The sequence below is a fragment of the Rhinolophus ferrumequinum genome, chromosome 3 (assembly GCF_004115265.2).
Source record: "Rhinolophus ferrumequinum isolate MPI-CBG mRhiFer1 chromosome 3, mRhiFer1_v1.p, whole genome shotgun sequence".
NCBI lineage: Eukaryota > Metazoa > Chordata > Mammalia > Chiroptera > Rhinolophidae > Rhinolophus > Rhinolophus ferrumequinum.
Window position 1 is genome coordinate 97,478,649 of NC_046286.1, and position 23,530 is coordinate 97,502,178.

The following is a 23,530-nucleotide window of genomic DNA, read 5'->3' on the forward strand; positions in this document are numbered from 1 at the left end:
AACCATCTTACGAAAACACATCTAGTGCTATTTAGGTTATCTGGACTGTCTCCAGTCTCCAGGAAAGGTCACCAGGTTACTTGTATTCTCTCAAGTGTGCTTGGAAATAAGATATGAATCTACCGAAGCTTGAACTATTAATGTCATAAATTTCCAGGATAAAAATGACTTCCTGCAGGACTTGAATGCCTTCTTCAGAGCTAAGGATGACCACCTGTGGTTCATTCCTGTTATGATTTGCTGCCTTCCTAGCAGCCGGTGAATCAGGACTCTCTTCCATGACAATGGAAAATATTGGCGGAGTGGTCTGTATTTGAACTTTTTAAGTTGTGTCAACAGGGTATTAGGAGTCAAACTAAGTTCCAAGCCCCTTCTTCTGTCTGTTGTCCAATGCTTCTTAGGAGCATTTTGAGAAAGGTTCCAGAGTTTGCTCTTCAATGTTTCTTTCTCAAAACCAGGAAAAATACTCTCCATACTATCATGGAGGGCATGCAGAGGTTTATCCCAACACTGTTAGTGTTTAACCAGGTCTAACTGACACAGTTCTATCATTTGGTTTAAATCCAGAACTCCATAGTATCCTAGAAAAAAGGCTCAAGTTTAAAAAATGGAGTCTGGGGATCTTCCAATTAACAACACCTAGCCAACTCTGTCTTCTGGAGTTCTTTCAACAGCGACCTGACTCCACTGGATTTCCTCCCAGGAACACTTTATTGACAGTATACAAGAAAATAAAAGCATACCAGTGGTTTGCTTACTTTCTCCTTTGTCATAAAGATAAAGAATCATCTCTCCATCCACTTTGTCTGGTGGTCACATTCAAAATCGGTGTGTGTCTCTTAGAAATTGTAGATTTTGCCTTTGTAGAAATCCCCCATATAAGGATATATCTTCATTCAAATGAGCTGAATTCCAAACAGCTGGTCAACCCGAGTGGCAGCTGGTGTGTCCACTGGCTCTCTCCAAACTAAATGCACTTGGATCGTGTGCTCCCTTCGTGACACTCAGACACTGAGCACAGAGGCAGTTTTTACTGCCTAGAGGAGTCTGGATGTTACACCTGGTGGAAGTTTCGAGTGCTCGGAGCTGTGGAGGTGGAGGCTGAAGTGCTAAATAACTTATTTTATAGGGGAAAAAAAAGATATTACTTTATGAATAGCCCTTAAATGTATAGGATAAGTAACAATTTGTGCTAGGACAGTTGAAAAAAATACTGGTTTATTTTGCTACATGAATCTTTTGGGGAAGGGGGTATGGTGTAGGACCCAGGTAACATGTTTTGTGGCTTTATGAATTGTTTGAAACTCACTTTTTAAGTACCTGTAACCATCTCTCTCATGAGTCTGCATCGAAATGTGCCTTTAAAGTCAGACATGCCTATATTTTGACTTGATATTCCTCTGTAGTGTGTGGACTGTACTATGCTGGCAGCCTAGTAACGTCCCTTTGCTCGCGGGATTTGTCACAGCTGTAATGCTGAATCCAGGTTGACAGCTGGGTGCTTGACCTACTGATGCATTTGGGTTTTTATTCAAGAATGGCATTAGGAGGATGATAGAAGTGGACTGATCTGTAAGTCCATTGAAAACGAAATGAAGTGCAATTGAATTCATCCTGCTGTGCTCTTCTAAGGGTCTGTTATCCATCTGCTTGTAGCTAAAACTGACAAAGCCTTCAAGGCTTTCCTGGATGCCCGGAACCCCACCAAGCAGCATTCCTCCACACTGGAGTCTTACCTCATCAAGCCTGTCCAGAGGGTGCTTAAGTACCCGCTGCTGCTGAAGGAGCTTGTGTCGCTGACAGACCAGGAGAGCGAGGAACACTATCACCTGACAGGTGAGAATGGAGGGGCCCGAGACACAACCTGACTAAGCCTACACGCGCCCCTCTGCCCCGGCTTAGTTTCATATTCTGAAACACTTCTCAGGACTGTGATTGTTCATCTTACATCTAAGTTTAAGATGTGAAAATAGCTAGATATATGGCTATCCCTTTAGATGGGCAAAATACTTGGCAAAGTGACCTCTGTGGTGCAGCCCAAGTCCCTCTGGAGGGATGATCCCATTTTCATTTTCATAAGAAGGTAATTTAAGTTCAGTGACTTGAAATCCATGGAGTCAGGTCACTGAGTCAGCAAACAGTACTGCAAGAACTGAAAATCAGGCCTGTTTTCCTACGAGTCTGTGAAGTTTTGTGGTGTTTACTGCCCAGAGGACTGCTGATCAAATACGTTGGGGGTGAGGCTCCACCTTGTGGAAATCTCTGAGCAGAGTCTGACTCCCAACACAAACTGCTCCCGGCAGGTTATGCTTTCAAGTTGCCGCTGATGTGTCTTCTTTTGTCATGGAAATTACTGGCCTAACACACCCTGTCACACAAAGCCACTCGTTTAGATAGTAAACAGAGTCTCCCTTAAAGAGATGCTGTGTTTGAATTACAGAGAAATAGTGATGTTCTGCACGCATCCAAACTAACAGTGCCAGTTACACTACATGTAAAGAAATACCTGGAGAGAGAACAACTTATTAGTAAGTGTTAGTATTACTGAATAATAAACACTAAGAAGAGTGTCAATTAAACTGGATCTTTTACTGTGACAAGCAAACTTCTGTATTATAAGTAACAAGGACAAAATATTTTTTGTATGAAAGTTAAATTCTGTAAGTAAATGCTACAAATTGTGATTAGTATTCAAAATACAGCGTGGAAAGTTAATTTAGCATCAAGATGACCTTTAAAAGGCTCTGTTAAAAACTGCCTTCCAAAACTTGCCCCAGCTGAATTAAAATGTGGAGTCAGGAGAACAAAGTATGAGGTGACCTGAAATTTTGCTTTTTGACTTCGACAAAATCATCTTGTCCTGCATAGGTCTGTGTAAAAAGTTTTAAGTAAACACCATGCATAAAGGCAACCAATTTCTCTGGCAATTAAGCATGTACAGAGACATCTGTAAGTTCTTAAACACTGTTGTAGATACAATTCCAGTAACTGGTCCAGGAGGAGAGGCAAAATTTAAGAGCAGGTGCCCTCTGGCCACTTGGTCTCGGGTTCAGATTCTGGCTCCACTCCTTATTTCTGTCTTTGGAAGTCTGGCAAACTCCTTAACCCCTCTGCACCTTAGTTTTCTCATCTGTAAAATGGGATTGAGTACTGTCATCGAGTTATTGTGGGGAATGAGATGATTCACATAAATTACTCATCACAGTACATGCCAAATAGAAAGTGCTCAATAAATGTGAGCTCTTATTATTAGCGATATTTTTAACTTCTAAAAAAACTTACTGCCTCATTTCAAAGAGAATTTAAGGTGGAAGATAATTCTACTCTTCTTCATTTTAATGACTAGATTATACTGGGCTGTTTGAGTCGTGCCTGCTGTTGTTAGTAAGTGCTGGTCTCGAATCCTGGCTTGAATCTTCAGCTTTTTCATCACTGCTGTGGGGTAGGATTTAAAGTGAACAAAAATTCTAAAACAAATCTGATTTCATATTTTGCAGAAGCACTGAAGGCAATGGAAAAAGTAGCAAGCCATATCAACGAGATGCAGAAGATATACGAGGATTACGGGACAGTGTTTGATCAGCTTGTAGCAGAGCAGAGTGGGACGGAGAAGGAGGTCAGTGGGACTTCTGCGTTCTGAGATGCTTAACGCATGTGCTCCCTGGGTCTGTAGGTGACCTCTAGGCTGGGCCACCCTGTCAGGGCTTTCCTGGAGGAGGGAATGCCTACATTTTCCCTTGTGATCTCAATGCTTATAATCCATACAGTTTAAGTATAAATCTCATGTAAAATTCATTGCATTGCTTTAAAACTGTAACCTTATGTCACGTTCACATTGTACAAAGAAAAACATGGTCACTGAGCGCATATCCCTACCTCTTCCTGCTTTCCCGTGGGGCATGTGGTGAGAACACAGCAGAGGCTGGAACCACTGTGGAGAGCGTGAGCTGGCAGAGAGAGGATGGATAGAGGAAGTGGGAACCAGCACACGGACACGATCTAGGGCTTTTTGTCTTCTTTTGTTTCTGGCTGATTACTGAATTTAGACTCTTGAGCTTCTAAAGTCTACATGTAAGAAGCAATACAGTTTAAGTAGAAAAAGGCAAGAACAGAAAACAGCTGGAATTCAATTTTTTATGACAGTCAGTTTCCGTGTTGGTACTGTTTTATTAGCAGGCCTAGTGTGGTTTATGGGTTAGAGATGGTAACTGTATTAGGTCCTGGGGAAAATGTTGACAAGGGCACTTTGGATGGACCTTGACACCCGTGGAAGTAATGCTATGGAGTAGGTCGAGAGGCAAGTGTCACACACATCTGATATGGGCATCAAAGCAAAATGCTTTCACGTTTATGTAATTTTTCATAAAGCGTGATGCTTAGCTCCTATTTTCAAACGCTCCGTTATTCAAGGCCCCATGTTAACAGCATCATAAAAAGCAAACAATGTACTTCTTTAGCAGTGACCGTATATATAGATATATGTTATTCACTATCCAACATGCAACTACCCCTGGGGTTTCCATGTCTTCTTTCTCTCCTGTTCTTTCCAATACAGGTAACTGAACTTTCAATGGGGGAACTTCTGATGCATTCTACAGTCTCCTGGTTGAATCCATTTCTGTCCCTAGGAAAAGCCAGAAAGGACCTTGAGCTCACAGTATTTGGTTAGTATTCCATTCCCAAGACTATAAACTGAAAGAGGCTGGCAGCGGTGAAGAGCGTACCAACCCACCAGTCCAGCTCACTCCTGATTTCCAGGAGGAGCTAGAGTCCTTGCTAGAATGGCTTCTGACAACGGCCAGCCTCCAACTGTTGAAAACTCTGCGCACTCATTATCTTGTTTTCTGCCGTGTGCTGTTTGGCTTAGCGGTTTGGCTTAGCGGTCCTCTCCCAGTGATACAGAACAGAGCTCCCGAGGCTCTTTTGAAACTTGCTACAAACTTCCTAGTTTGTTGCACATCAAAATGTCTTAATTCTCACTGAGAGCCGGCAGAGGGAGCATAGACTGTGTAGTCTCCCTGACATGAACACCGTGTCCTCAGCCTTCAATAAGACAAAACAAGAATTTTTAAAAATGCCAGGATCCACTTCCGATAACAGCTTTTAACTAAGCAGGTATTCTGCACAATTCAAGTGCGAACAGGAGGAATACCATTTATTTGCTCGTGTGCTGGCATAGCGGGCTGTGGGAGCTTTATAAGTTTGAAGAGCTTTGTTCTTTTAAAACGTTGAGCTCCGGTTCAACCTCTGAAGTTTGTATAAAATAATGAAAGCCTTTTCTTTCTCTTTTTTTTAGTTTTTAAGAGAGCTGTCATACTGGTTTATAAAGAAAACTGTAAACTGAAAAAGAAATTGGTAAGACAAGAATTAATTTTAATTAAAGCTACTGTTTCATGGCTGTATCTTCCTGTTAATGTTGAACTGAGATGCCAGCTAAGCACCCAGGTGTCACGGGCTAATATTACTTATTCCTAGGGCAATAGACCAAATCAAATACTTAAGGTATTTCTTATTCTTCCCACCAAAGATGTGTGTTTTAAAAGAAGATGCGGACAAATACCCATGCTGGGGCCTACATAGAAAACCAGCTTTTATATCCCTGAAAATGGCCCGGGTTTACTCTATACACATGAGAGTCTGTGTAACTTGGGTTTGTTTTCAAATGATTTTTACCTTGACTTAAAAAAAAAAAAAATCATGCTAGCTGTGGATACTATAAGCCATCAGCTTACCATTCAGAGGTCATGTGAGGACATGGAAAGCTCCGTTGTCATTCTTGGTTGGGACCTAGAACTCTGCTCCCCAAACCCTGACTCTGCCCTATCCCCGCCCAGTCTGTGAGCTCCTTGAGAACTGGGGCATGCCCGAGCGGAAGTTTCTGCACTGTGAACACCCCCACAGCTGCACGGAGCCTAGCACACGGGGTAACTTAAGGGGTCCGTACTATGCACGCGTCCTCCCTGGGCAAGAGCTTGCTGTGACACTTTCCTTGCGGCTTTCACATTACAGCCCTCCAATTCCCGGCCTGCTCACAGCTCCGCTGACTTGGACCCATTTAAATTTCGCTGGTTGATCCCCATATCGGCACTTCAAGTCAGACTGGGGAATACAGCAGGTAATTGTTTCGTGTAGTACAATGCCAGAGAAAAATATCTTAAGACATTTATTTGAATTGTGGTATGAAAGAGCAGGAAAGAATCTTGGGGATCGTTTCTGGTGTTATATAGACAAGGCAAAGAAAGACAGCAGGGGTGGTTCTGATATTTCCTTACAGACTTCTGAAGAAAGTAAATGCCAGTGGATGGCTTTTCTTAGCCAAATACTGCTCTTCATTGTTTCATTCTTTTCACTATCAACAATTTTTCAACATTTTTCTTTCCGCCTAATATCCTTGATAACCTAAAATATGTTAAAGAAACAAAGGTCCATCAATTTAAGTTTTTACACATTTAGATTCACCAGAAAATTCCTTAAGATTGAGAAATATTACAAATGGTGTACAAACAAGAAAAAAATTTTTTTTCAACCCTGTACAACACTGACATCCTTCTAGAATAACACGTTCATTCAGAGATACTTCCAGAATAACATTCTGGTGACAGTGCCTCTGGCGATGGAAAGGACCAATAGGCTAAGGAGTGCAGTGATGTCTGATTTTTGTTGACGTGCTTACGCTCCCCAGAACATGACTGAATTTGGGGCTGACCTCTCCTACCTCGAGCACTTCCTACTGTTCCTTCCAAGGCATGGGTTGAAAACAGGACCCATTTCCCCTCTCCCCCACAGAGATGGAATTCAGGGACAGGGAGTAAGGAAGCACTAAGATGGATGGGAAGCTTCAGCTGGAAATGTAAGAAATAACTAGAAAGTATTTAACTTTTTGTGAAAGTCATACACAGAAATGAACCGCAGAAGAAAATGATGAGTCAGGGCTGGGAATATTTGACATTTTAAAAAGTCACTCACTAAACGATGAATTTTAAACTTCACAAGTGTTCTTAACCACAGGCTCTTTGGGAAAGTTGTGGACTCTTGTTTGTATCGCCTTTCACACAGGGACAGAAAATAATTCCCTATGGGAGCTGATCCATACAAAGTCAGAAGTCGAAGGACGGCCAGAAACCATCTTTCAATTGTGCTGCAGGTATTACTGACTTCCAAAAATGACAGCCAACGGGAGTAAGACCGAATGACACTCTCTTAAGAAAGGGAGTTAATTTTCAGTGCCCTCCTGAACTGTGGTTCTAGATGTGTACACTGAGTAAAAACATACCCAAATCATAGTGCTCCAAAGAACTTCAGTTCTCCTTTTGTAAGTGAGGAGACCAAGGCGCACGGAAGCTGGTGATTGGCTGTCGGTCTGTCCTGAGCGCAGTAATGTGCCCCACGAGGACCGCGGGACGTGGGCTCGAAGCACCAGGACACGACACTAATGCTGCTCTTTCTCTCCCTCCCTGCCCCCAGTGACAGTGAAAGCAAAACCAACATTGTCAAGGTGATTCGATCTATTCTGAGGGAAAACTTCAGGCGTCACATAAAGTGTGAATTACCCCTGGAGAAAACGTGTAAGGACCGTGTGGTACCCCTCAAGAACCGCGTTCCCGTTTCAGCCAAATTAGGTGAGAACTGTGCTGGCCTCGTGGTTTTTCAGGAAAACACCAAGCTTCTCTAAAGGATGTATGTTGTTTTAAAAAATTTTGTTTAAATTTACTGGGGTGACATCTGTTAAAAAAATTACATGGGCTTCAAGGGTACAATGTTATACTACTGGGTGTTCACCACCCAGTGTCAGTTCTCCATCCATCACCATATAGTTGACCCCCTTTTCCCTCTCCCCGCTTCACCCTCTGGTAACCACCATACTGTTGTCTGTGTCTAGGAGTTTTTAGCTTGCTTGTTTGTTGCTTAAGAGTTTTATATCCCACATGAGTGAAGTCATATGGTTCTCTCCTTTTTCTGACTTAGCTCACTTAGCATAATTGAAGATCCATCCATATTGTCGCAAATGGCAGTATTTCATCTTTTCTTATGGCCGAGTACTATTCCATTATATATATGCACCACATCTTTATCCAGTCACCCATCAAAGGACACTTAGGTTGTAAAGATTATGTACGCCTATGATCACTGCAGCATTATTCAAAGTTGCCAAGACACAGAAACACGCTCTTGTAATACAGCAGTAAGTCGTCATTTTGTAAGTTATCAGGAGTAAACTTTGTAAGCTCTAAACCAGACACCCCAACACCCGTGTGAGAAGGTAGTGGCAACTTTCTTCCCTTTTAAGAAACCTAAACATGCCTCTTGTTCCCAGACCTTTTATAAAATAGAACCACTACCAACCCCAATTCCCATTTCCCCAGCAGCTGAAACCGTCTGCACTTACCATCTTACCTGCTTCTCCCACGGACACGTACAGCAGTGCTGGGACTTGGTTCCGCTCCCTGCAGCATTCCCCGTGCTCAGGACAGTGAAAGGCATCCGGGAAGTCAGGGCTTACTGAATTAAGATCAAGAAACCGAAATACTCGTTCTGACCCAATCAATAAGTCGGCAGGGAAACATTCCAAATCACGCTGCTCTGAAACTTTCTGCCTGTTTTTAAAATTTCAGCTTAAGTTTTTAGAACTTTCTATAGTAACAACTTTGTTACTATCTTTGATGTTGTTTTTTCAGTCTTACAAAATGTCTGTCCTTTTTGGTCACAGTTGGACCTCTTCAGATTTACTGTGTATTTTCTATTTTGTTCTCTCTTGCCCAAAGCAGCTGTGGCGATCAAAAACAGGCTGCTATCTGCAGAAACACAAGTGAGCGGAGGCTCCCCGTCCCCCCTTCAACCCAAAAGAAAGGAATTAAACACACACACACGAATGATTAAATAGTCATATTACATCTCAGCAAGTTGGTTAGCAATACCAGCAGACAGTTCTCATGAGAGATGAAGAGCATTTTTCTACTTTTAATTGAGCAGCAAGGGAAATAAAGGTGAGGAGACAGGCATAGAAATAGCGTGTAATCCTGGCTATCAAATTAATAAGTATGTTGGTGAAGAAAAGGAACCTAGATTTTATCAGTAACGAGCTTTTCAACTTGTCCATTGGCCAGATAAGAACCTTAGCCCTTATGATAGTTTATAGCTTATTCTATCTAAATAATTAGCTTGGATAACTGGCCATCTGAAAATGCCAAACTCCCTGACTTAAAAGTTTCGGAGAAACATGAGCAAGTTTCCACACTTGCATTATCTACCTGTTTGTTTTTTTGCCCAAGTCCCAGGATAGTTGGTAACTGAAGTGAGCTGATAAAATCTGAAGTAATTACGATGTTAAATCATGTAACTACCATGCAAAACTTGCACACTGTGCAATCTGTTTCTCTATCACAAGGGGAAATGTGCTTTTCTCCTTGCAGCTTCATCCAGGTCCTTAAAAGTCCTCAAGAATTCCTCCAGCAGCGAGTGGCCCAGCGAGCCAGGCAAGGGCAGCTCACTGGGTTCCGACGAGGGCAGCCTGAGCAGCAGCACCCAGGGCAGCAGCTGCCACACGGCAGGCGGCCGGCAGGATGTCCTGAAGCAGTCCCCCACAGGCTTGACAGAGTTTCCGGACGGTCTCATCAAAGAGAGTGACATTCTGAGCGACGAAGAGGAGGACTGCCACCAGCCTCGGGAACAGGGCAGCCCCACCAAAGACATTGAGATTCAGTTTGAGAGACTGAGGATCTCCGAGGACCCAGACGCCCATCCGGCTGAGCCGCAGCCCGGCACGGACGGCCAGCGGGGAGGGGAGCAGCCCAAACTGGTCCGGGGCCACTTCTGCGCCATTAAACGAAAAGCAAACAGCACCAAAAGGGACAGGGGGACTCTGCTAAAGGCGCAGATTCGTCACCAGTCCCTTGACAGTCAATCTGAAAATGCCAACCTCGATCTCAATTCTGTTCTAGAGCGAGAATTCAGCGTCCAGAGCTTAACGTCAGTTGTCAACGAGGAGTGTTTTTATGAAACGGAGAGCCACGGGAAGTCATAGTACAGTTTCAATTCAGATATGGATTGAATTGCTTGTTTCACTTTTAAACTGGTGGGAAAGTGGAAATTGCAGAAAAACTATTCCTTATTGGGTTTTGTGCAGTATACATTTTCCCACAAAATAGTTGTAAAGATTTAAGTTATTTTAATTTATTGTGGATCAGAAAACTAGATTAAACTGGTCAGAATCTGTAAATTACTTAGGTTTATATTCCTTTTGAGCAGGTATCAAAATGACTTAGGATCGTTAAAATTGCATTCTAATTATTTTAATTTATATGGAAAAAGCAAGATGGGGAAGTTGTGATTAATAGCTTTTAAAAAAAGTCCTTTTTTCCAGTCCTCTGGGCATTTTCTTTGAGTTTTTAGTTTTTGCTTTATTTAAAGCATATTTATTTTAATGTGGGTTAGGGGCACAACGTGCAGATATTTCATTTTTGTAAGGTTGTAACAGATACTGTTTTTACTAAACATGTCATATCTATGCAGTATACATTAAAAGGAAGCTTGTACTGTAACTTGATTATATTTATTTTCTCTACCAACCTGTACAGTAAATGGGAAGTAAGTCACATCTGGTAATTGGTATTTTTATTGTCATTCTGTAGAAGGCAAAAGAGTACATATGTGAGAAGCTCAACCTTGTGAAAATCAACATTTGGTAAGCTGCTAGCCCCTGAAGTGGCAGCTAGAGTCCGTAACTCTTCCTGTCATCCTCTTTTTCCTGATTTTTCCTTTTATTTTTCTTGAGTTCGTCTCTGAAATTATAAGCAAAGAGGTTTGGGTCTTCATCACACATTTTTCGGTATACATCACAGAGGCTCTTAAAATGTGAGATAGAGAGTTGCCTGGGTCGAAGAGTAGGGTCCACATCTGCCAACTCTAACAGTTTTCCAGTGCTTTCTAAGCGCTGAGCTTCAGGGAATAACATTCTAAGAAAATAAAAAAAATCAGAATTTTATTTTAGGAATTACGCAAATCACAACGTGTCCTTCTACCCTCCCTTGAAAATGACACGGTTCTGACAACTTGAAGAAGTGGAAGTGGCAGCCTGTGGGGCACCACACCAGGACAGGGACTTCAGTGACACCACCAGGCAACAGACAGGTACGACCACTGAAGGCAGAGCTAATCGCTGATCTGACTTGCAAGGCATGCGCACATGGGAAAATATTTTTCAAAGCTAAATCAATACATGCATCTTTAAGGTAAGTGTAAAGTCACGCCTGCTCATTTGCATTCTTAGCGAAATATAAGTTTGATTTGCCTCATTTTTTAGTATGAAAGTTGTCTATTCTTGTGTGATGTTATCAGTTTTGATTCTCTATAGTTTGAAATTAGCTATTGGAACTCTTTACCCCAAAAGAATGACCTTTCTTGCCAAAGTCAGAAAACAACTGATGTGGAATGCAAATAGTTATTCCCGTTCTTTAAGATATCTTGAACACCTTGAAAATGAATTAGAAGTATATATTTTGTATTTCATCTAACAAAATCGAATCATTGTTTTAAAAGGAGTAGCCAAACTGATGCTAAGTTTTTCTGATACTGAGATTTTCTTACAGCTGATGGTGCTCTCAGTAAGGAACTACATGTTCCCTACACTCTCAGGGCGAGCTGACTGAGATGTATGAGTTCAGTTTCATGGCAAGGAGGGTCTAATCATGTTTCCTAACATCAGGGACTAATTTATGATGTGACGGAAGGATACCAACAGGTGAAAGTAGGTCAGGCTACTTGGTCCATATCTGCACAGGGGACCGGGTATGTGAAATGAATGGGGCCTATCACTTAGCTAGGGGGTTGTCTTGAAAACAGTAGCTCAAACAAATTCCAGAATTTCCAAAAGTAGGAGGATATACCTTTTGTGATTTCTTCCCCACCCTCACAAATCAGGGCCATTCTATACAGAGGAAATTAAGCAGGAAATCAAAATCTACCTTGAGAAAAATGAAAACAACTTTCCAAAATGTATGGGATGCAGCAAAAGCAGTTCTATGAGAGAAGTTCACCACAATCCAAGCCTACCTTAAGAAAAAAATCCCAAATCTAATTTTACACCTAAAGGAATTAAGAACAAACAAAATCCAAAGTAAGTAGAAAGAAGGAAATTATAAAGATCAGAGTGGAAAGAAATGAATTAGAAACTAAAAAAGCAATAGAAAAGAACTATGAAACTAAAAGCTCTGGTTCTTTGGAAAGATAAACAAAATTGATCAACCTTTATCCAGACTCACTGAGAAAAGAGTCCAACGAAATAAAAAATGAAAGAAGTTACAACCTATACCACAGAAACACAAAGGATCATAAAAGAATACTATAAGTAATTATATGTCGACAAATTGAACAGCCTAGAATAGATAAATTTCTAGAAATATACAACTTTCTAGACTGAACAAGGAAGAATTTGAACAGACTCATTACTAGCAATGAAATTGAAGCAGGAAATAAAAAAAAGCTCCCAAGAAACAAAAGTTTAGGACCAGACAGCTTCATAGGTGATTTCTCCCAAACATTTACATCCTTTTCAATATATGAGAAAAAAATTGAAGAGGGAAGAATGCTTCCAAACTCATTCTGAGGCCAGTATTACCCTGGTACCAAAACCAGACAAAGACATTGCAAAAAAAAAAAAAATTATAGAACACAAATATTAAAATTCTCAACAAAATATTAGCAAAATGAATTCAACGATACATTAAAAGGATTATCCACTATGGTCAAGTGGGATTTATTCCAGGGATGCAAAGATGGTTCAATACGCAGATCAATCAACATGATACACTACATCAACAAAACCAAGGATAAAAATCATATAATCATCTCAATAGATGCATAAAAAACATTCGACAAAATTCAACATACACTTATAAAAACTCTCAATAAAGTGGGTACAGAGGGAACATACTTCAATATAATAAAAGCTCCATGTGACAAACCCACAGCTAATGTCTTACTTAATGGTGAAAAGCTAAAATATCAGGAACTAACAGGATGCCCACTTTCACCACTTTATTCAACATAAGGTAGTATTAGAAGTCCTAGCCACAGCAATCAGACAAGAAAAAGCAATAAAAGGCATCCAAAAGGAAGAAGTGAAAATCACTATTTGCATGATATTATATACAGAAAACCCAAAAGACTCCACCAAAAAAAACTATTGGAACTAATAAATGAATGCAGTAAAGTTGCAGGATACAAAATTAATAAACAGATATCTGTTGCGTTTCTATACACCAACAACAAACAATCAGAAGGAGAAATTAAGAGAACAATTTCATTTACAATTACATTAAAAAGAATAAAATACCTAGGAATAAATTTAACCAAGGAGGTGAGAGACCTAAACTCTGAAAACTGTAAGACACTGAGGAAAGAAAATAAAGAGGACACAAATAAATGGAATATACCATGCTCATGGCTTAATATTGGTAAAATGTCCATGCTACACAAATTAATCTACATATTCAATGCAATCCCTACCAAACTACCAATGGCATTCTTTTCAGAACTTAGAACAAATAATCCTAAAATTTATATGGAATCAAAAAAGACCCTGAACAGCCAAATCTTGAGAATGAAGTTGGAGGTATTAGGCTCCCTGATTTCAGAATATACGACAAAGCTATAAAATCAACAGAACATTACTGGCACAAAAACAGATGCACAGATCAACAAAACAGAACAGAGAGCCCAGAAATAAACCCTCGCTTATATGGTAAATTAATCCACAACAAAGGAACCAAGAATATACAATGGGGAAAGACAGTCTCTTTAACAAGTGAGGTGGGGAAAACTGGACAGATTCGTGCAAAAAATTAAACTGGGTCACTTTCTTATACCATACAAAAGATAAGCTCAAAATGGGTTAAAGATTTAAATGTAAGACCCAAAACCATAAAACTCCTAGAAGAAAACATTGGCAATAAATTCTGACATTGCTCTTAGTAATATTTTTTTCTGATACATCTCCTCAGTCAAGTGAAACAAACAAAAACAAATGGGATTATATCAAACTAAAAAGCTTCTGCACAGCGAAGGAAACCACCAACAAACAAAACGACAACCTAGTGAATGAGAGAAGATATTTGCAAATGACATATCTGATAAGGGGTAATGTCCAAAATATATAAGAAACTCATACAATTCAGTAAGAAAAAAACAATCTGATTAAAAACCGGGCAGAGGACCTGAATAGGCATTTCTCCAAAGAAGACATACAGATGAAAAGATGCTCAATATCACTGATCATCAGAGCAATGCAAATTAAAACCACAAATGATACCACCTCACACCTGTCAGAAACGCCATCATCAATAAATCAACAAGTGTTGGTGAGGATGTGGAGAAAAGGGAACCCTCGTGCACTGTTGGTGGGGATGTAAATTGGTGCAACCACAATGGAAAACAGTATGGTGGTTCCTCAAAAATTAAAAATAGAACTACTGTTCAACCAAGCAATTCTACTTCTGGATATTTAACTAAAGAAAACAAAACCACTAATTCGAAAAGATATATGCACCCCTATGTTTACTGCGGCACTATTTACAGTAGTCAAGACATGGAAGCAACCCAGTGCCCATCAATAGACGACTGGATAAAGAAGACATGGTACGTATAAAGTAAAATATTAGTCATAGAAAAGAATGAAATCTTGCCATTTGGGACAAAATGGATGGACCTAGAGGGTATGATGGTAAATGAAATAAGTCAGACAGAGGAAGACAAACACCAGGTGATTTCACTTATGTGTGGAATCTGAAAAAAGGAATGAACAAAATAGAAACAGACTCATAGATAAAGAAAACAAATTGATGGTTGCCAGAAGGGAAGGAGGTGAGGGATCGGTGAATGAGAATAAGAAGTACAAACTTCCAGCTATAAAATACGTAAGTCACAAGACGTAGTGTACAGCACAGGGAATATAGTCAATAATATTGCAGTAACTACGTGTGGTGGCAGATGGGTACTAGGCTTATCGTGGTGATCACACTGTAAGGTATATAAATGTCAAATCACTATGTTGTACACCTAAAACTAATATAATATTGTATATCGACTCTATTTTAATGAAAAAAACAACACACCACACATTCGCTGTCAGAAATGTTAAGAATCAGCACTTCCGGTAGTCTGAGTCCTGACTGAGCAATCATGACCTTCCCAGTACAGGGTCATTATAAATTCTGTGACTGTCGGTTTCAGTCAAAAACTGAATGACAAAACAAAACAAAACAGAAAACCTGTAAGAGATCCATCTAAAGTGAAATCAAGGTTTTTGCTTTTCCTCAGTGGCAGTCAAGCTTTGTGGTTCGCAGGAAACTGAGAGCAGTATTTATAGATAGCTTGAAGAATCCTAAAAACAAAGGGCTTAATCTTTACAAAAGTGGTTAAGGATTTTAGAAAGAGTGGTGCTGAAAGGAAGAGGAGGCATTCTTACCCAAGCCCCCGGTGGCAGTACTTCCTTCGGAACTGAAATACATTCTGCACGACTTTTTCCACCAGGTTGAACGGCTGCTGTATCCTGGGCTGTGTCAGGGGTGTGAAATGCACCACGCCCACGTCCACCTTTGTTGTAAGCAAACATACATCAGTTTGGTGCAGGGTCTAACTTTGTAAACCACAGGAGGAAGGGTTGTCAAGGGCATGGTTTTCATAAATAAACCTTTACATGGACTCCGGTTTCATCTTCGCTAGGCACGTAATATGCTACATTTGCATTTGAGCTGACTCAGAAATCACAGTTGGTTGCACTAGTTCAATAATGACATCCACTAGACCTGTGCTTGATGATCACTTAATTTTAAAATGCAGTTTTACAATGGCCTTTAAGATCAATCCAAATAATCATTAAAGTCAGTAGGCAGAGAACACACAGCATTACAATATTTTATTTAACCTGTGAATTGGTAAAAAAATAAGCTGCAGCAGCAGTTCTGACTCTTAAGACTAGTCTTCAAAACAGAGAGAGAAGGCAGATGGGCCCCCAAGGACCACTTAGTGCTAAACTCCCCAGAAAGTGAATCCATTAGGACACCACTTGTTTTGGTCCAGACACTGATTAATCAGCCGGACAGAAGTCATGAGCGGCACCTGCAGTCACATAATTTTCTGGGAGCAACTTTAAATGCCCCAAAAGGCACAGGCAGGATCCAAATAGAAAAAGGAAACCACCAAAAATGTCACCGTTTTAGTGTTAAGCTGCTGCCAGCTGGTGAGATTCTTTAATTATCAGAAAATAAAACTTTTCAGGCGTTATCTGATAAGAGACTCAGACCGTAAGTTATTCACAAAATGGGCTCCTGGTGATTCACAAGGATATATTCAAAATAACAGGAAAAATATCGAAAGCAGAGACAAAGGGAGAACGGAGTCAAAGCGGTGATCTCACACAAGCAAATGCCGGACACGAGACGTTGGTCGGGAAATGGGAAGCCTGTTAATAACTTACAGAAGCATTAGCTCTAAGGAACTGTTAAACTTGCTACTTACGCATCATACAGACTCTATAAAGGCTAAGAAAGTGCACAATTTATGAAGTGTGCATTGTACCACTGCTTTTCAAAAGGAATTCTCTTTTTTGTTTCAACTCTACAGGGGTCACCATGTTCTCTTAGGAGGACTTGCTTCTGAATAGTCTTGTAGCTATAAAAATTCCTTAACATTGGCCTGTATACTATGTGGATGAGGTGCTGTGCTTTTTGTTGTTAGGGGGGAGGACAAATACTTGCACGACATGAGACAAGAACAGAAGAAAATGACAGGATGTCGCCAGCATCAGGCGGCTTTTGGAGGCAGCGGCGTTTCTCCTAAGGGCTGGGAGCTGCCTCACGGGCAAGCTGACTCACCAGGCCCTCCCCTCTCCTCGAACACTCACTGATCCTGCCACAAATCAAGTGTTTCCGATTAGCTATAGCTGCACCTCTTGGATGTAACTAGAAGAGGTGGATGGTAGCAATGGTCCTACGCCGTGGAGTGAAAACTGCCAGTGGAGCGGTCTTTCCACACTGAAAATGTTCCCCTAAATGTCCATCAGCCTTCAGACTATTTTAGTGACGATTATGCCCCTTTGGTTGAAGACCAGTTATTCCACTTCAGAGACTGACTACCTGAAGACAACGTTAAGTTCTTATTAAATCTGAATAGTTTTCAATTGTTGCTTATTTAGTTTCACCAAGTTGAGTAACAGGTACTTCTTGTAGGAAACAAAGTGCCTTGGTTAAAAGCCAGGACTTCCCTTACTTCTTCACACCACCACCACGGAGCAGGGTCCCGGGGTCTCAGAGAGGTCTGTGATCGATACAAAGAAGAGAGGGGCTGAAGAGGACAGGGGCCTGAGGAGGGGCCTTCAGGGTTAAGTGAATGGGTACTAGAGCTTGGGAAGAAGAGTTGGCTTCATCTCAAAGCATTTCTGTAGAAGGAAAAAGGAGAGAGAATCTGAGTGGACAGTGGAAGCAGCAGCCCCAAATACACTGTAGTGACTGTAAAAGTCAGAATCCCGCTTGTAAACTCTGAAGTGTCCACTCCACCTTTCCTCCTGCTGATTTGGAACAGAGAAGTGAACCCGACTGTCAGGGAATGTTCCAGACCATTCTCTAGACTTCGCCCCACCCCGTCACTCTGTAATTCTCCATGCCATTTCCACCGTCTCAGCTTAGGGCATTCCTGCCCCTACCTCTCACCCTGCCACCCTCCGTGACTCCTTCAACCCTTTCAGTCCAATTTTTCCCAATTACCCTGACTCAGTTCTGAAAGGAATTCTTCCAGTTACCAGGTGTGATCCAACAAGACTGCCAGTCTCCAGAGGAAAGAATCTTTTAGCAAAATATGAAATAAATTTAAGCCCCATCTAACCCAAATCCATGAAATATTATCAAAATTCTACATGTTTAAACACAATTAAGAGCAAACACACAAATACTGGGATAGATGTATTCTCCTTCCAGGACAGAAACTGTCACTTCCAGCTTCCTTGGATTGTAAAATTTGACCTCATCTTTATTTGCATGATTTCATTCCTTTGAGATACAATTGGTGTTTGCAAATACAGGAAATGCCTAACATTTGCTTTATTTAAATCAAATTTTAAAACCCTGTGCAAATATAGCAGCACCCCACGTAAACTGTAGCAATAGACTTCGAAAGTTTGAATTCTGATACCCGGTTAAGTGGGCTAACAGTACATTGCAGCTAAAAAATGTTTTCCACTCACAATCAAGTACAGCTACTATTAGTGGGGGACCCTGCGAAACTCACCATAAGAAAGGCTCTCCTTTCTTATGTAGTGTGTCCTTCTCTTTGAAACCTCCTGGGCCACCTTCACCACCACCCTCTTCTCTACCCCTGCCCCCACAGAAGCCCTTCTTAGAATTACTCTAAATGACTGGAGCCCATTTTCTCTGAAACCACAGGAAAGCTGTTTGGTAACTATGGCAACAGACACAAAAAAGCTTTGTACTTATAATTGAATGCTTAAAATTATAACCATTTTGTTCTTTCCTTGACTTGAAGTCTATTAAAGGGTTTGGTTACAAAAGAAATCGGTACATAGGTACTACATGCACTTAAAAATTCTAGTTTAATGTTGCCAGCCCCTTTCCAAACTCAGTTTATCAGTACACCCAAATGACTTACTAAAATTTCAAATTAAAGGATTTATAACGAATTTCAATATTTGCCTCTCCAATTCTCTGTAACGTCAATGCTGTTCCAGGCTGAGATGATGTTTCTCAATGTCTGCAGACTTGGCTACAACAGGCTGGAGGCAGATGTTCCATTTTCCAGGCCAGGGTGTCCAGGACATGACCGATTATGGGCTCAGAGCACAGTGTGGACTCAGAAGAGACCGGGGGTAAGAAGCTATTCAATCTCAAATCTTAGATATTGACAACGCAGATCCTGCATGGACAGGATATGGGGAAACCTGGAGCACGAATGGCTTGGTTCCTGACTCTGAGATCATAATATGCCAAAGAGCTAAGTATCTACCACATGAGATACTGGCCATTATTCAAGAAAGGGTCTTTAACACCTCCCATGACGTTCAAGGCCTTAATGGACAAGCCAGTGGAGAGGAAAAATGATTAGGGAGTTACGATTTAATCACGTGAGGCAGAACCCTAACTGGGAGATGAAGAAGGAATGGTGAGAAAAGAGGATGACTACAGGGAGTCATGAACAAGACGTCAAGAACAACACGAGAAGAACGGTCCACAGTCGGTGGAACTGTCTGGGACAGACCTGTGCAGACCGGGTGGGAAGGGTCTGGCTGGTTCTGAGGCTGTGGGCACCCCTGATGGGACAAGGGGTGAGGAGTTGGGGAGAGTCACGTTCAGTGTCAGAGGAGATAACAGTTAGGTGAGCACATTGTGGAATGCTTGGTTCCTCCTCCACTACTTACTCTTCAGGTAGCGACACCAACTAATGACAGTCTGCAGTAGGACGTCACAGGCCCCCAGTTACAGCGTCCCCAGATGAGGAAAACAGAGTGGCTAGTCATTAAAGCCTGTGATTTTATAATTACATAGTCTATAAAAAAACAAAATATTTACACACAGGAATGTAAGTTCCTATAATTAATTTATTCTTCCTGTAATCCTTGTTCCAAGCCCAATTTAAGGACAGAATTTCAGTTGTAAAACCTTAAAATTCAGAACACTTTAAAAGCATTCCAGGTATTGCAAACCAATGTATTCAACAAAGACTGACACACAGTACCAACATATCTTGCTCTGAAGTTTACAGTTTGTGTTTATTATACCAATATTAATTTCTGCAGAAGTTCCACCCCACCTTTTTGTTACTCCTACAGATCTTTGAATGATTTTTCTTTCCTCTTTGGAATCATAAAACAAAACAAAACAAAACAAAAAAACAACAAAAACCGATTTTAAACAGTCATACAATGTTTCTTCTCAGAGCATAAGCATGTAAGAAAATCACAGAGAGCTGAGAGCATGATGAGGTCTGCAGAGAAAGAGGTTTTTACTGTGTAAATTATGTATGTAAATGTATGTGTGTATGCAAATTAAGCTTACTAACAACAACAACCACACCACCACCACCACCACCACCACCACGAGTCAGGGTCTCTTGGTCCCAGGAAAGGGAACAATTTCAGGGAGGTGAACACTCAATTCTAAACAAAAAGCAAGAGGGACAAGAACTAACACTGGATTAGGATTTTCTGTTACATTTAACCTCGAGCTTCCGGAGGATGACGGAGAAAACACTTCTGTAACCATGACCTTCCCCACAAATCATGACTTTGGTGTTTGTGAAACAGCGCCATCTGGAGGTGCCCTGCTCCCACGGCAGTTGTGCGTGCGTGTGGCAGGAGTTGCACAGCCTCAGGGCTGCCCCGCCAGGTGGCAGCACACAGGGAAAACCACCAGGGCCTAGCTGTTGGTTTCCAAGTCCCCAGAAACTCTGACCCCTCAGAATGAGTCAATTCCTTAGGGATGATCTAACTAAGCAAATGCACAAGACACTCAACAAGTGCTGTTGCTATAAAAAATATTATTAAAAGACCGATAAAAGAATATGGATGGAAGTATACTAATTTAAAGTGAGCCAAATATATTAACACTGTCAAAGAGACGAGACGCTTTCCTCAAGTTGCCTAGCGGGTCCATTCCCTTCCTATAAAAACCACTTATAAGTGCGAGCTCCCTCGTGATTGTGAAACGGGGGCCAGCATACACACCCTGATGCTGGATGGTCGCTGGCACCAAGCCTCAGGGCCTGAGCACTGGGCACCGGATGCCCCAGTCCAGGTGCTGTCGGCACCCAGGCCAGCCCTCCTTTCACCGAGGTGTTCTTCTTTAAATGTGGTCATGCTGTCCTGTGTTTCCTGTTTCTGATTCAAAAGACGGTCTGTGTTTTTAAAGGTGAATTCTACAGCTATTAGATCTCATCTTGACATGTTGATTTTACTAGTTTAACTCAGGGAGGTCTGGGGGGGCCTCCCAGTTCTCCCTATGTATCACAGAGGTATAAAAATAAATCAGAAATGATGAAAACTGAGGCAAGCTCTCTAATCTGGCAAGATCACAAAGTCCACCCAGGACTTTCGAGTGCGGGCCGGGACCTGGCTGGGTAGAAGGGGGACAGTCACAGGGAACAAAAGCAGAGAAAGAAGGGATGAGGAGGAGAGGGCCGCGAGGGGAGGGCCAGGCCTACAGCGGACACATTCCGCTCACAAGCTCATACCAATATATGACGGCATGTTTAAAAAAATGTCCTGCTCTTCAAAATAATGTGCAAAGAGAATGCAAGGGCAAGGCCATAACAAATATAGATTTATATTATTTATGAGATTGAAAAAACTCAGTTGATCCATGAATGTTACCACAGTCCGGAGGCAGCCTCAATATTCTAAAATAATGTGGTGAACACATTACAAAGCAATCCTCAAGGTCCTTTCTCATGAAGACAGAAAAAGGAGCAACAATATGTACAAATAAGGTGATACTATGGCAGTGCAGCCTGTATGCAGAGACACGTGCCCGACTTACCGCGGAGGTCACTGAACTAGGATAGCCTTTTTAGACATGTGGAACACACATAAACCCAAGAATATTCACCTTCATTTTCACTACAGTCAACGAATCTACAAACGACCAATTTTAAAAGTTAAGAAAGCCTTCACTCTAGTGTCAAGTATTATTTAAAACTAAAAAGACCCTAAAGATGGAGGAACACACAGCACTGATCATGCTCACAGCTGATCACAGTTAATTTCCTAAGACGGGGGTCAGAAGAAAACCATGATTTTTAAGATTAAGTCAATCACTTTAAATTTGTGGGACCAGAAGAGGTAACTACTATGTTTCCCCGAAAATAAGACCTAGCCGGACTATCAGCTCTAATGCGTCTTTTGGAGCAAAAATTAATATAAGACCAGGTCTTATTTTACTATAAGACCTGGTCTTATATAACATAACATAACATAATGTAATATAACTTAATATAATACAATAATTCCGGGTCTTATATTAATTTTTGTTCCGAAAGACCCATTAGAGCTGATTGTCCAGCTAGGTCTTACTTTCGGGGAAACACGGTATTTTATACTCTGAACTTTCATTATTTTCATGGTTGAACAGCAAGCAAATAAGAAAAGAAATTTGTTTTTAAAATCAGAACCCCAACTTTTCATTGGAATTAAGTGAGCAGTGTTTTAAACATACAATGACTGGGTATCATCATCTCAGACCAATGAAATATGAGCGACTGGGCTGGGTCCGGGGCCTCAGGCCTTTCCAAAGCTAGGTGCTGCTCCTGTGTGGGCAGGGGTGCGAAACACACTTCTGGAAAACCACCTCGTACAAAGATACGCTATTATTATTTCTCAAATATTCAGTTCAATTACCGATTCAGAAAAAGAAAAGCCTGTCTGAATATCCAGATTATCTTCACTAAGAAAAACAAACACTAAGGCAATCACACATACTTTTTTCTTAAAAATAGATGAGTGAAAACATTTTAAAGAAGAAAACAGATGACCTGCTGAGTCACTGGCCAGCTATTCTGCAGTCACTTTGCATGAGAAGAAAATGTTTATGTCTGAAGATACAGAGGTGTCAGGGTTAATTTGTCTCCACAGCTTAATCCAGACAACCACAGAAAGAAATAACTCATTAGAATGAGACTTAGAAATCCATTCTAAGTGGAGGCAGGGCTTATTCTGGGCCTGACTCCCACACCGGCTACTTACTCATTTTACGACCTTAGTCAAGTTACTTAACTTCTCTGGAGCTTAGTTTTCTCATCTATAAAATAAGGATTCCTGTTATCTCACAGACTTGTCTTGAGTGTTAAATGCCATCGTGCCTGCAACAGTCTCTAGAATATGGGAACCAGCTTATAAATGGTAGATATTACAATATCAAGGTTACAAACTTAAGAGTTGCAAAATTACTCAAAATGAATCTCTTTTGGAAAGGATAAAATTATGCAAAGGTAAGTATGGCTTAATGCTATTTTATATACTCAAAATCAGTTTCTGAATCTTTCAACAAATATTGACTGTACCCCTCCTGTGAGCCAGGCACCCACCTGGCACAGGAGAAGCAGCGATGAACAAGGCGGACGGAAATATTTGCCTCGTGAGGTTTTACATTCTAGAGGCCTTAAGCCAGACAGTCAGAGGTGGTAGGATTCTTGATCTATTTTGAAGTTTGGAAACAACTCGATTTGTTGACTGAATGGATGTTGGGTAGGGAATCAAGGATGCTTGTAAGATCCAGGGCCTGCCAAATGGAAGGATGAGTTTGCCACTGCTGGGCCTGGGGGAAATGGGTAGACTTGATGTGGGGAAGGTCACCTCTGTTTTGCCCGACAGGTCTAAGGTGTGTAATCAGTGATGTCATGCCAGAAGTTGGATATATCATACAACTTGGGAGAGAGCCGGGGAAGAGAAACACTGAGGTAAAGATAAACTAAGATAAGGCTTATCTAGGGAAGACTTAATTCCCTTTAATGTCCACATTGGAAATATATAATAATG

General features: G+C 41.1%; 2 protein-coding genes across 9 annotated transcripts in view; one reads left to right on the top strand and one right to left on the bottom strand.

The window, feature by feature from the left end:
- The window catches only part of TIAM2 (TIAM Rac1 associated GEF 2), a 250,965-nt gene extending 240,566 nt beyond the window's left edge, over positions 1–10,399 (top strand). For 7 of the 8 annotated variants that reach the window (XM_033096123.1, XM_033096065.1, XM_033096055.1 and 4 more), the window contains 8 exons: positions 1,657–1,836; positions 3,498–3,616; positions 4,556–4,664; positions 5,297–5,355; positions 6,010–6,115; positions 7,057–7,144; positions 7,465–7,619; positions 9,411–10,399. In XM_033096123.1, the coding sequence (XP_032952014.1) occupies positions 1,657–1,836; positions 3,498–3,616; positions 4,556–4,664; positions 5,297–5,355; positions 6,010–6,115; positions 7,057–7,144; positions 7,465–7,619; positions 9,411–10,021 (1,427 nt within the window). In that variant the 3' untranslated portion in view covers positions 10,022–10,399. The remainder of the gene's footprint in view (positions 1–1,656; positions 1,837–3,497; positions 3,617–4,555; positions 4,665–5,296; positions 5,356–6,009; positions 6,116–7,056; positions 7,145–7,464; positions 7,620–9,410) is intronic. The other variant, XM_033096104.1, reaches the window with a different exon arrangement.
- A 131-nt stretch (positions 10,400–10,530) lies between these two features.
- The window catches only part of TFB1M (transcription factor B1, mitochondrial), a 53,676-nt gene continuing 40,676 nt past the window's right edge, over positions 10,531–23,530 (bottom strand). The window contains exons 6-7 of the mRNA XM_033096230.1: positions 15,461–15,588; positions 10,531–10,952 (exon numbers count right to left, since the gene is read on the bottom strand). Coding sequence (XP_032952121.1) covers positions 10,709–10,952; positions 15,461–15,588 — 372 coding nt within the window. The 3' untranslated portion in view covers positions 10,531–10,708. The remainder of the gene's footprint in view (positions 10,953–15,460; positions 15,589–23,530) is intronic.